The sequence below is a fragment of the Excalfactoria chinensis genome, chromosome 3 (genome assembly GCF_039878825.1).
Source record: "Excalfactoria chinensis isolate bCotChi1 chromosome 3, bCotChi1.hap2, whole genome shotgun sequence".
In the NCBI taxonomy this organism is placed as follows: domain Eukaryota; kingdom Metazoa; phylum Chordata; class Aves; order Galliformes; family Phasianidae; genus Excalfactoria; species Excalfactoria chinensis.
Window position 1 is genome coordinate 71,940,505 of NC_092827.1, and position 12,984 is coordinate 71,953,488.

The 12,984-nt window shown below is 34.3% G+C and overlaps 1 protein-coding gene across 3 annotated transcripts in view; it reads left to right on the top strand.

Annotated features, from left to right (window-relative positions):
• The window catches only part of SDCCAG8 (SHH signaling and ciliogenesis regulator SDCCAG8), a 98,510-nt gene that overhangs the window by 19,800 nt on the left and 65,726 nt on the right, over positions 1 to 12,984 (top strand). For all 3 annotated transcript variants that reach the window (XM_072333843.1, XM_072333842.1, XM_072333844.1), the window contains exons 11-12: positions 397 to 531; positions 3,679 to 3,795. In XM_072333843.1, coding sequence (XP_072189944.1) covers positions 397 to 531; positions 3,679 to 3,795 — 252 coding nt within the window. The remainder of the gene's footprint in view (positions 1 to 396; positions 532 to 3,678; positions 3,796 to 12,984) is intronic.

Here is a 12,984-nt window from a genome sequence, read left to right on the forward strand (position 1 = left end):
AGAAGATAGCTGGGGGAATGTGATTTTGTTGAAAACAATCTACATAAGTAGAGATAAGAAGGTGTTAAATAGTTCTTGCACAGCAGCAAAAATATTGCAGCTGGATGCTTATGACACTGATTATGCTAGCAAGTTCTGGAGACTGGTCTGACTAATGAATCATTTCAAATACAAAACCTGTGATAAATTAATTCAAAATAATATACCAATTATTAAAGTAATCTAGCCATATTTGGATATTTTTATTATATTTCTAATTTATGTTTTTTTTTCTTGCATTGCTTGGTGTATATTTTGTCTATATAACTACAGTTACTTTCAAGGAGAAAGTCCTACAGGGTTTAGATCTGTAGCCGTCTGAATTTCACCATTGCTGTGTTCTTGGGTTTTCTGCAGGTAATGGCCATGTCTGAGAATGTCGCCATGTTAGAGGCTCAGGTAGAGAGAATTACAAGGGAAAAGAGTTCTCTGGTCAACCAGCTAGAAGAAACACAACATCAGCTTGCATCTCATGAAATGGAGATGACCAAGGTAGACACACTGCTTTACTTTATTGTTGTGACTTAAAAGATGAGACTTCTTTTGTTTCTCCATTTTCCTCTGTATTGTTAAAGAGTGCATGATTACAAATGTAAACTCTTCTGAAGATTCTACATAAAGTTTTACAGAAGAGAACTTTTATGTCTGCCAAGTCACCTTGTGATTCTGAAGTTAAGCTTTCTTTTTCACAGACTATGCAAATTCTGATTATAATGTGTATTAGGTGTAAGACACCACAGTAATCAACCCTGTCCTGTAATTACAGTTTTTCAAGTACTTTCTTGCAGAAATGCTTTGCAGTGTACTGCTTTATTAATTAATGTTGATGATAAGCATCCTCCCAAGAAATATTTCTTATAAGAATTACTGTTTAAAATATATATTAATTGTGTTTCGTATATACTGTATTAAAAATTCATATTCAAATTAGGTCTGTAATGGTTTGGGGTGCTTTATTTTGCACATTTCTCATCCTATTAGAGCCTCAGTGTTAGTCATACCATGAGAAATAAAAAACAAATGCAGTCTGAAGCTTATAATGGGGAATGATGTCTTGTTACAGCAGTTATTTTTTTATTATAGAAATTAATTCAACTTTGTGAAGATGAAGGGATGCTAATTTTTATGCAGGATAGACGATCTGCAAATGAAAATTTGTTATGGCCTTCTGAAATGTTTATGTGGCTGCTCAGTAATCCTATAGGCAGTAGTTAATTGGAAGGTTTTGGGGAGCAATTTGTTCTTCAGGTCTCCACTTCTTGAGAGATTGTCAGCTGTTTGTCATCCTCAGCTACCTGTGCTGATGCAAATAGGTGTAAGTTATGCAGAAAATTTACAGCAAAGAGCCAGTCAAATGTGTTAGAATACTTAATTCAGATTCAACTTAAGGAAATATGAAAGCTCATTTTAAGAATGTAAAAATGATCTATTTTACTGCTTCTGTTTTGGACCAGATTCATGGATAGCTGTGATGCTACTTTTGTGTGTGGGGTAGCAGGGGATGGAAGCAATGTGTCTAAATATCTACTGATTTTGGTTGACTAAATTTGTAGCCTACTGATTTGTTGCGATCTCATGAGAGGCAATTTTGCATTCCTAGTCTCTGCTTGAGTTAAAATTGATAGAAAGCTTAATAGGTGACCCCTTTGCAATAGGTAGTGCTGTGTTTTCATTGCAGTCCTGAGAGACTGAAAAAGTGTGTTCATGTCTCTGAGCTCAACTCAGAATTCTGGAGGAAAGTCCTGATGATGATTTATTGGGACTATATACATCAGCATGACTGCTTTCATTAGCTGTATAATGTGTACATCCATTTGTGGATCTTACTCCTTTCCAAACATGGTTTGCCATTATTAAAAATACTAAATTTTGATTTCTCTGAAATTCTTTTTTTTTTTCTTTTTTCTTTTTTCTTTTTTTTTTTTTTTTTTTTTTTTAAACCAGTAGTAGGAGTGGGAGGGAAAAAGCATGGTGAGAATTTTTTTTTAACCTTCATTCTGAACTACTAGGAGGCTGGAAAATCAGTTATTAGGACAGCACCATCTGCTGATCCTTCTGTGTTATTCAGTGTGCACTGTGTGCGGGGAAGCCAAAGGCAGGGATGGCTGCGTGTTTTTTGTTTTGCTTGGAGGAGGGAACAGGTCACAGTATGTCCATTCTTCATATAAAGAAAGAAGGAGTTAAAAAAACAAACAGGACTGGCAGTCCATGCAGCTGCTTCTTGGGATTTTTCAGTTGCATGTCACATTTCAATATTAAATAAAACAAATAAAGAAAACAATTATAATAGTTTATAGCATTTGGTACTTTCCATTATCTGCAACAGGACTAAATCAGCAAGTTATCCTCCAAGAAAATGATCTTTTTTCCCTCTCATACCTTTAATTCATAAGTGATGCTGTATCTTAGTGTCAGAACAGTTTTGTGAGGAAAGGAATGCTGGTTTTGAATAACAGTAAGATGTTATGACTCTAAAGAGATCCATGGTCATATGCATATTTACTTTATCTTTTTAAGAGTTAAAAAATATAGAAGTGAGAAGAGATATGAGACTGAACAGTAGAAATGAATTTGTTTTGTAGAATATGTGAGAGGAGGCTGTTGAGAAGTGCATGGGACCATCAGCACATTAAAAATGTGCCTATTTAGGAAACAAGTCTTGTGGAAGACTATAAACTGGGCAGGTGTGAGTTACCCTCAGAATGTTCTTACCTGTTCTCATTAGGGGTTGTGAGGGATAGCAGTCTTGCATATATTTATGTTTTGTTAATTATTAAGATAAAGTAAATAGGCACAAATTGCAGGTAATTGGCCAGGAAAAGTGAAAAGGAGACAGCTTGTTTGCTATCCTTCTCCATTCCCAACAGATAGATTTAAAGTGGGAAATAGAGAGTAATATTGTCTCGGAGTAGTAGTTTGTTACATGGGAGGGACTGGGCTCCCTCAAGCCTTCTGAAGTCAAGCTACTTATCAGATGTAATAGAAATGAGGGGGTTAGGGTAGTGAACATCCCAATAGTGCAGAATACTTGTAGGTTTTGTGATTTTTATTTATTTATTTATTTATTTTTTAATGTTGCTTCATTCCCTCTCTTTTGGCCCATGCATATGGTAGAAATACACCTTTTTTTAAAACTGGATTGTAACTTATAGCAAGTCTGTAGTTCTGTAACTTTGGAAAATTAATGTATTAATGTCTAAATGTTTTCTTCACAGCAGAGAGTTGGGAAGACAAGAAGCTATGCCCTTATACAGGAATGGGATAGATTCTTTACTTCTAGGTTGTTGAAAGTGTTCACATAGACTTCCCTGAGATTTCAAAAAGAATGGGAGAAGAATATAAAAGTAACAGTAGTTTAACAGTATTTAGTGGCACATATATTTACAACATAAATATTTATAGTTAGCTAAATCTTGATCCAAATATAATTGAATGTAGAAGGCAGTGCATATTTCAAAGTTAATCACTACATAGAGAATTCAGATCTACTTTTTATGTAAAAAACATTTACCATATGTAGTCTTAAATTTCTGTAAATTAAAATCTTGTACTTAAACGTCCTCTAGAGGGCACCAAAAGATCTCATTGCAAATCCTGATTCTTCAAGCTACGGATCATGTTGTCTGTATAATCTAACAGGTGTGTGGAGAAATGCGCTATCAGTTGAATCAAACCAAAATGAAGAAGGATGAGGCAGAAAAGGAGCTCAGAGAGTACAGAACAAAAACTATAAGGCAGCTTGAAATTAAGGACCAGGTAAGAGATGATACTGCTGTAGCTTTGCAGTTATTGGAAGCCTAAATAGGGTTATTTCGGAAGTTAGAATGATTCATTTTTCTAATAGTGATCATTTATTGCTGTTAAATGGTTTCTGAATTAATGGCAACAAGCCAGCTATTACTGTTAAGTAAATACCTCTTGGTTATCTTGTTCTTGTTTTCAGCCCTAATATGTTACGTTTTACGTAGTACTCATCCCATGCTTTAATACAGAATTACTCTAGCATATGAATTCATACAATGTACTTAAATTGTATATCCTATATACATATGCTTATACAGTTTTTTCTCACAAGTAAGTCACATGTAATTAGGTATACATATAGCTTGACAGAACACTACAAAGTCTTAATATAAACCAACTGTACCAGGAAAAAAAGAAAGTTGTTTGTATTCCAGTTTCTGTAAAGATTCAAGTCTAATGAATGTTGGGCTTCATAGAAAAGTTTAAAAAACAATCTCTTATACTATACATATATTAAAAATAAAAATAATAATAAAAAAAAAAAACAATATATGCTTTACAGGTGAAAAAACATCCACTGCAATAAAGAATATTATTAGGATAACATGCAACATGCTTGGCAAACAGCTTTAACTGGTGTACTCTGCATCTTCGAGGTGCCCTTTCTGTTGAAGTTTTATCCATTTTTCTTTAGGTTTTCAAATTTCCAGTTATTCCTTCAAAATTTGTGATTTTTCATGAGAGTAAATTTCTTCTGAGTACACAGAGGAGAGTGCATAAGATGCACGGAAGCATAATTTTTACATGGATTTTGTACAGAGAGCAGACTATCCAACAAGTTTTAAATGATTCTTTTACTTGTAAATAAGTGAACAAATCTGTCCTTATATAAGAACATAAAATCAGTATTTCTGAAATTAAATTTTATTCACCAGTTGCCCAAAATCTGCATGTAGACAATAAGTTTATTAACATAATTAAGTTTGGACTTGAAATGTTATTGATTCAAATTATAATAAAGATACACAAAATCATAAAAATTAATTAGATAAAATAACTCATTAATATGTATTGAAAAAATCTTACAACCCAGAAAATGAGGGGCCTTCCAAAGCCTTTTGTTTTCAGAGCTGCTTTTTTTGTTGTTTTTTTTTTTTCTATCCTCCTGCATCCCTTAGGCCTAAGGACACTTTGAAAAACAAAAAGCAGGCTTGTCGTCTGTGCCTTGACAGATATCACAGATAAGGGAGTTGGCATAATCTTGGCATACAAATAAAACAGGATGTGTTTAATAAGATATCTGAAGAAGTAACTTGGATTTTAAATCCTGTTCTCCGACTTGCTTCAGGATTGCCTTCTGAATAAACTGCAAAATTGAACAAAATATTCTAACCTCATGTACTGACATAGTGGTATTATATTCCTTGTGGGAACGGATGTACTAAAATGTGGTGATTTGATATAATCAAAATAAAGTGATGGGAGGGGGAATCCCTACCAGTAGAGATTATTAGAGTAATTCAGTAATTACCTGAAGCAACTATATTGGTCCAATACAGTTGTTCGTTCCTTTGTAAAAGAAAAGCAGGAGAAAAAAAAACAACAATAGAAAACAAACTTATTCTTAATTTTAAGTTTTAAGGCTTGGTGTCTCTTAGCTGTTTCATTGGTGAGACTCTAGTCATCAAGAAAGTTCTGTATAGGTTCTAATATTATTTAATATGTTAAAAGGTGTGTTTTATTCCGTTCTTTTTCTTGTTTTAAAGCATAGCTTTACAGAAGTCAGGTGATCGTTTCATATAAATAAAATGAAAACAGCTTAATCACATCCAGTGTATTTAAAGACGGACCTAAGTTGTTTCATCTTACATGGCACTGAATTGCAAACAGTAAATGTTCTTTGGTCTCTCAGCCATGACCTGACCTTCTGGCTAAGACAGAGTTGATACCTTCCTTGGCCACCATCTGTTCATAATGAATACATATTTATATTTTAGAAGTGGAGAGATAATAGTGTACAAACAGTGCTGCTATGCATTTTTCTGTTTTAAAAGCAAATTACGTTATTTCAAATTCACTTCTGAGATACTGAGAATGAGTTTCCTTGTTTTTTGAGATGTTTTTTAATTGTGTGGATAAGTTCTGGATTTGAGGCTGTATTTGAGTTTATATATAATGACTTTATAAAAAGGATTAATGTTATCCAGATGTGTCAGAAGAGTCAGATTCCCACGTGTGCAATCTGAGATGATCAGGTATATATTTGGTAAAAGCTAATATTTATAACAATCTTTGAAAATGAATTTGTATCATATGGGAAAATTAAAGGAAATGTTATCTACATAATATATAGTATTTTCCCCCTTTTTTTCCTGATATCTCTTTTCCTGTCTTTATTAACTCAACAGGGACTAATGTAGACTATTGTTGCTTTTGTAGGAATATCTGTAATTGACATTGAATATGCATATGTCTTAAAATGAAAATAAAGAAGCAAGGGGCAGTGCTAACATCTAAATTGAATAATTGTTTTGTAATATCATCCATCGTGATGTGATTAACCTTAAGATTGAGGGTGCAGGGGGCAAGGAGGGTATATACCGCACAGTTTTTCAACATAAAAACTGCATCTGTTCATTGGAGCCGGTGTATTGTGAAGTAGCATAGCCTGCTGCCCTCTCTTTTCTGTCTCAGCTCTCCCATTGCGACTGTGCTGAAATGAAATATTTTCTGCTTTATCTTCCTAGGAACGAACTTGGAAAAAAACAAGTGCAATGCCTTCATGGCAGTAAACAGTGTCCACACTAGGGGTTGTACTAGCACAACTATATCAGAGAGAAGTCACGCCCTAACCTAAATAGCTATTATCAGAAGAAAAAATTGTGGCATATTTGACAAAGTAGGACTTCACTTTTATGGTACTTTTTCTGTGAATTTAGAAGCACTGCATGGGCTGATTTGTGTATTTCTTGTAGAAATCTTTTTTGAGAAAATTAAGTCATTGTTTCCTCAGATTAACATCACTTATTCTTTTCTGCTCTGCATTTTCTTTTTTTGTTGTTGTTGTTGTTTGTTGTTTTTCTTTGCTTCATGTCTCTGTGTAAGTCATTTTTATTTGGTTTAGAAAATTTTGCAAGCTTCAGGAGACAGTTTGTAGTCTTGGCTTATGTAGTCCCAGCTAATTTGGGCATCTTTGTTAGAGTTCAGGAGTGTTTCACAACTTGTCTTGTAATAAAGCTCTGGGATAAGTTAAATGCAACTAGAGGAAATCAGTGCTGTACATTTTCTTGTAATGTGAAAAATCAGAAAAACATTTTATGTAGGAATAAATCCAAGCCCTTAAACTCAACCTGCAAAATCAACAGAAAAACAACCTTTCAATGCTGTGTTTAAAATTATCTGAATATAGTTTGAAACTGGGGATAGCAAAATTCTTTTGCGTGCCTTGTAGATGACAGAATGGAAACCTCCAGAAATATTTTACCAGAAAAACCCGAGATTTTATTTTATTTCTTTTCTGAGCTGTGGTTTGTAAGTTTCTCAGCCCAAGTAAAAGAGGATGAAATCACTAGTATGCACAACCTATACACGTGGAAAGAGTTATACATAAGAGCATTTTGCTGTTGCATGACAGAACCTAAATGATGTCTCCATACACTATAGACTGAGTGACAATTTTGCAGACAAATAAAAATCTGGCAAAATTGCAGTCCAAAAGCATTTTGCCAAAAGGTATTTTGGGAATGTTTATCTCATTTGTCATAAATCCATGATTTATAGTAACCTAATTTAGACATTATAAATGAAGAGATTACTGACTGTCTTCATCAAAAATAAAACAGGCCAAGAATTTGGATATATATGCATTTCCAGAATAAAGTGTGTCCAATACAAGATAAAATACAACCTCCTGAAGACACTGATTCCCTGAGATGTCGTCATGTGAATAGATATGAGACTTCCGTAAGCCATGCTTTAAATATTGAAGTTTTTCAAGGGCTGGGACACCGACAATATCACCAGATGTTTTGAAACTCAATAGAATTGCAAGGGTTGGTACTCTGCTGAGGATGGATTAGGATTATATGTCAGAATTCAGAGCTGTTACAAGAATGTTCATTGTTCTACTGAATATTTGGTGACTCCATTAGTTAAAAAGATTCTCAGAAGTTTCTATTTTTAAAGGGAATTCTGTTAAATTAGTAAGTGTATTTGAATGTTGTTTGGCACGGAGGGCAAAAATGAAAATACTACTACTAAGGCAGCTTGAAATTCTTTAAGGTTAGATTTTTCTCATCTGACCTTGAAAATAATGGCCTTCAGAGTAAGAAAAACCCACACATTTGCTATTGGACAATAAAGCCTTAAGAAAGAATATGTGATAACCTTCTACTGTAACTAATTGCTTTGTAATAAATCTTTTTAAAAAAGTATTTCAAGTCCTACTCTCAAAATAGGTAAAGGAGAAGGGAGTAAAATGTTGCTACTTTATGGCTTGTTTTGTTACAATTTTTCTGACCTGTTCAGGAGGAAAATATTTTCCTAACTGGGTTTAGTAGTTCAACTCGATTTTTGAGTAAAAATGATGATCTGATCTTGACCCTATTTTACAAAAGAAGTGTCTGTTTACAGTTATGAAATATCTGCTGTTCCTGCTGTGCTGTAGCATTGCTCTCCTATGTCAACCATCCATTCCTCAAGGATCACTGAGGATCACCCTTCATTATACACTCTTAGTCCTATTTTCATTACAGAAATATCTGAGGCTGGGAAATCCCAGTAGATTTTTTTTAATTATTATTTATCTTTATTTTTTTGTACTGGTCTGCTTCTCTAAAGCAGCTGGCCTGCTGAGAAGAGTGAGATGAGCTTTTTCAGCCCAAATTACTTCTCAGAATTTTATTTCTCATAGCTGCCAGTGGCCTAAGTAATCTTGATCCATGCTCTAGTACCCAGAGTGGTGATACACATAAAATTATTTGTGTACATTAAACATTATTCGAAGTAGGAAAAGAATTGCACAGCTCTTGGTGTAGTGTGTTTAAACTTAATGCTTACAGAAATGCCTGTTTTCTCAATTCTCTTACTTGAGTAAGGGTGACTTTATCAATAGTCATTGTGTTAACAATCAACTAAGAAGAAAAATAATGTCGAATTCCCTGACTATCACTTGCCTATTTTCACTGTGTAGCTCTTCTTAATGCTATCTAGGAAGAGGCAATCCCACATCGATCACGTGAAATATGTGTTTTGAAAGGATAAGTAAAGTAAGTTTTGTCCTCTTTCTCCACGGTGAAGGTGTAATCTCCCCATTTGCATTTCTTATTTGTATCCCTCCTTTTCTGGTAATATCTTTTAAAATCAGTGAGCAAACTATCTACTCTCCACCAACCCATCTTTCCCCAGCATCCTCACCCACAGCTGCAGTCCATTTAAAAATGCATCTTGATCCACTATGGTACAAAATCATTTTCTTATCTCTACTGGTGGCTGCTGAGCTAATCTCTAGTACAGCAATGTTGTCTGTTAAAATGTTGCAATAGTAATCTTCATGGGTTTGAAAGTTTTGTTCCTGAAATAGCATTGTGGCTTAAATATTTTCAAGAAAATAATGAGGTAAAATTCTTGTAGAAGATATTTATTCTTTTCTGTTTCTCTTGGTATTTATCCACAGTATCCAGGGGCAGTGATGCTCTTCGAGAGTTTGCACAAGGACAGCCATGTTAAAGTACTGCTTAATTTAAAAATTGTGTGTGCATATTCATAAATATATACTTAGCAACACAGATCTTGTCTGTTATTTTTTTTTCTTGCCCCAGCTGCACATAGCTAACAGTTACAGATAGGAAGTTTGCTTTGATTAGATTTAAAAATGTGTTTAAGATCATCCCACCTCCATGCTATTCCCTGTTCTTTCTCTGCCTCTCTTCTAGCAATCTGCAGCCCCTCATTTCTGTTAATTATCATTTTGGAAGCAGGTTTGCTCCTGACTTTTGTGTAGGTGATGGCTCCGATCACAAAGTTTTGCCCTTCATTACGTTGAAGGGGTGCCACATTACTGCCAGATGTCATTATGTTTCAGCTTAAGCGATAATATGGTCACAAAACTATGTGCATCTGAGGACTGCAAGACTTCCACTACATAAGGCCAGGGTGATTAATATCTGTACAATGAATTGCAGTCTCTACTGTTCATCTAGACTAGATTCTTCTTTTCTGTTTAGTATTTGGAGATCTATAGATTTGCGGACTGTTGGTGGGGAAAAGGAACTCTGTGTGTTTATTGGAGATACTTTTGTGCTTCTGCTCATCTTTCATTGTCAATATATGAGTGGGTTCTCAATTTCATTCCTAACTTGAGATTTTTTGTTTTGGGCTAAATGGTTTGTAGAACTTTGTGTTGTTCTATATTTGTAAAGAATTGACTCTAGTTTAAGGAGGTGATCTTTGTAGACTCTTTTATGCCTTGCTCATGTTGTATTTCTTGCAATTTATTTGTACGTTGTCATGGCTTTTTAATCTTAAATATACTTCCAGAAAGAATTTTTCTTCTTTAAAACCAAGTTTCGTTTCCAAAACTACATTGTGTCCCAAAGCAGATTTAAATAGAAAACAGCAGTAATTCAGTAGTATTCAGAAAGGAGAAAAACGTTGTTGGGGCCTAGCAGAGGTTAACCTTGCGATGCCCCTAACTCACTTTATGAAGTTGGATAGCTCTTCACGCGCAATATGCTATGTCAGATGGCTGTGCCTGGGAGGTCTGAGGTTTAGAGACTGACCAGGACTTAGTGTTGTTTGATTGATATCAAGATTAAGATAGAAATGACTGCAAGCGACCCCTGCTGAATATGGGCTGCTAGTTTTCTTCAAGTAAAATACACTGGAATCTTGCTGCAAAAAGTTTCCTCTTTCTTGTAATTTAAATAAGAAAACAAGAAAATGTGTGTGATAATTCTATATTGGATTAATTTGTGCATAAATAAGGAAGGCAGAATTGGTTAAGATAAGTTTTAAACAATGCAGAAATTCCCAGTTGCTATTATATATAGTGGTTAAGTGCACTTGAATGGCAACGCTGATGGTACCTCTTAAAAGGAGCTTAGTTTTGGCCTTACTCCTGTGCACGAATTCATTGCTTTGAAGGGCTGTTTTAGTAAATGGAACTGAGCATGGGAGCTTCAGGGCCTTTAAAGTTTTACTATATATTAATTTGGAATGTATGTGATTTTATAGCTGCTGATTGCCTTTTGGTGCAAACGCCAACAACCATAACATTTATATCTTGCTTTCTGTTACTTTGTCTTCATTCTTTTATTTTTTGGTTCTATTTTTTGTCCTTTAAAAGTGTTAAAATGAAGGGAATGAAGTAGGAAACAAAGAAAAGAAAGTACTGTAAATATGTGGATGTCTCTTTCCCTCCAAAATTATACTACTGCAGAATTTGTGCTGTGGTATAGTTAGTGCAGCATTTATTTTTTAGGTTTAGTGTGCACTTTCATGCCTGGTATGGAAGTATACTGGTATATCAGTGCATGTCATAAGTCAACTATTAGCTCATTTAGTGTTAATATATTTTTGATTTGTTAAAAGGCTTCTCAAGTTGTTTTTACATTTTTATAGAGTATGACTTTTTATCACTGCTTAATCATTCTCATCTATTTAATTTAAAAAATAGCAGCAAAGCTGACAGAAAAGACAAATGCTATTTAAAATTCTGTGAAAAACATCTGCTGGTTTAGAATTTGAAGTTCCATTTTTTTCTGCATACAATAGAATCAGCATCAGTACAAAAGGAATTAAGCAATTATTTTAATCTTTAATTTGGCTTGTTTTGAATCAAATTACTTCATTATTTAATTTTATCAGATTTTACAGAGTTAAAGAAATGTCTAGTTGATTTAAAAACATACATGAGTATTCATAGGTGAAGATAATTTCAGATGATTAATGAGGAGGATATGTGAAGGTTCATCCAGTGTTTGAGAAATCCTTTATGCCTTTCAGTAAGCTGCATTTATGTCACTGAATGAGCACCTCCAGTTCTATCGTCAAAATGCATTGTGAAAATCAGAAGACAGTTTGTAAACTCATGAACTAATGAATGAGAAATGCTCAGAATCCCAACTGTTTCAACAACCTCTAGAAAGTACTGCATGCTGCGAACATAAAATACTTTAAATTCCGAGAAGATATATATATAGGCATGTGTATAAATCCTTACTGTGGTGTTATTTCATCAGTGTGTTAATTATCGTTAGGTAAAGCTTTCTTCTTTCAACTGATTTGGAGAGGAATGCAGAGTGGTGTTAATGTGCTTCTTCTTACTAATATGTTTCTCTTGCTGAGGTTCAGGCTGCCATCTTTCAATGGCAAACTGCCTTTTCCATACTTCCAGAAGTTTAGGCAGTGCAAGACAGATCAAATAATACTCTTAAAATTATATGCAGAAGTAATAGGAATATTAAAGTTGGGGAGTTAGGCACCATAATTTTCCTGTTTCAATGTTCCAAGTTTAATGTAGTCTTGTTGTACGTATACGTTATGATAATTCTGTTCCTTGTTATACTGAAAATCTGTTTCAGATTTTCTTAAACTCAAGATTGTCATCTGTCTTTTTTCTGTTCTGTACTCCATCTCTTGTCTCTCACATGCATTGAAAAGTTAAGTATCTTGAAGAAATATTATCTGATCATGTAAAAAGCTGCACTGCAAGTGATAGGCTCTGAAGGATCAAATTAACACTGCATGAGAAGTGGAGTTGTTATCAAAGTAGTTTAGTTGGTGGTTTGTTTCTACGTCTCCCTACAGTTATGCTAAAGCCCAGATAGCAGCTACAGTTCCCAGTAGAAGAAATTTGTACAAAAGGTAACATGAAAACTAGCCTGCATCTGAATAGTTTTGGAAAGATGCTATCTGATAAGGTTCCTTGTGGGATCAGTGAAGAAAACTCATTGATTATGGAGTTCTTCTGTATTTTGAATTCTGATTACCTTGTGATGAGCTTGACTTGTGTATGCATTATGTAGTTTAGTATGTAGTAGACACTGTTTGCAGAAGGGGGAAAAGTTTTGTTTTTTATTATGCATGAACAGATCTCAGGTTCAGAGGCTTTGTGTGTTTCGAGCCATTATCTGAGTTACTAAACTGAGGGAGCATCTAGCATCTGGAAGTGGGCTGTGAGTTTTCAACATAATAAAGCTT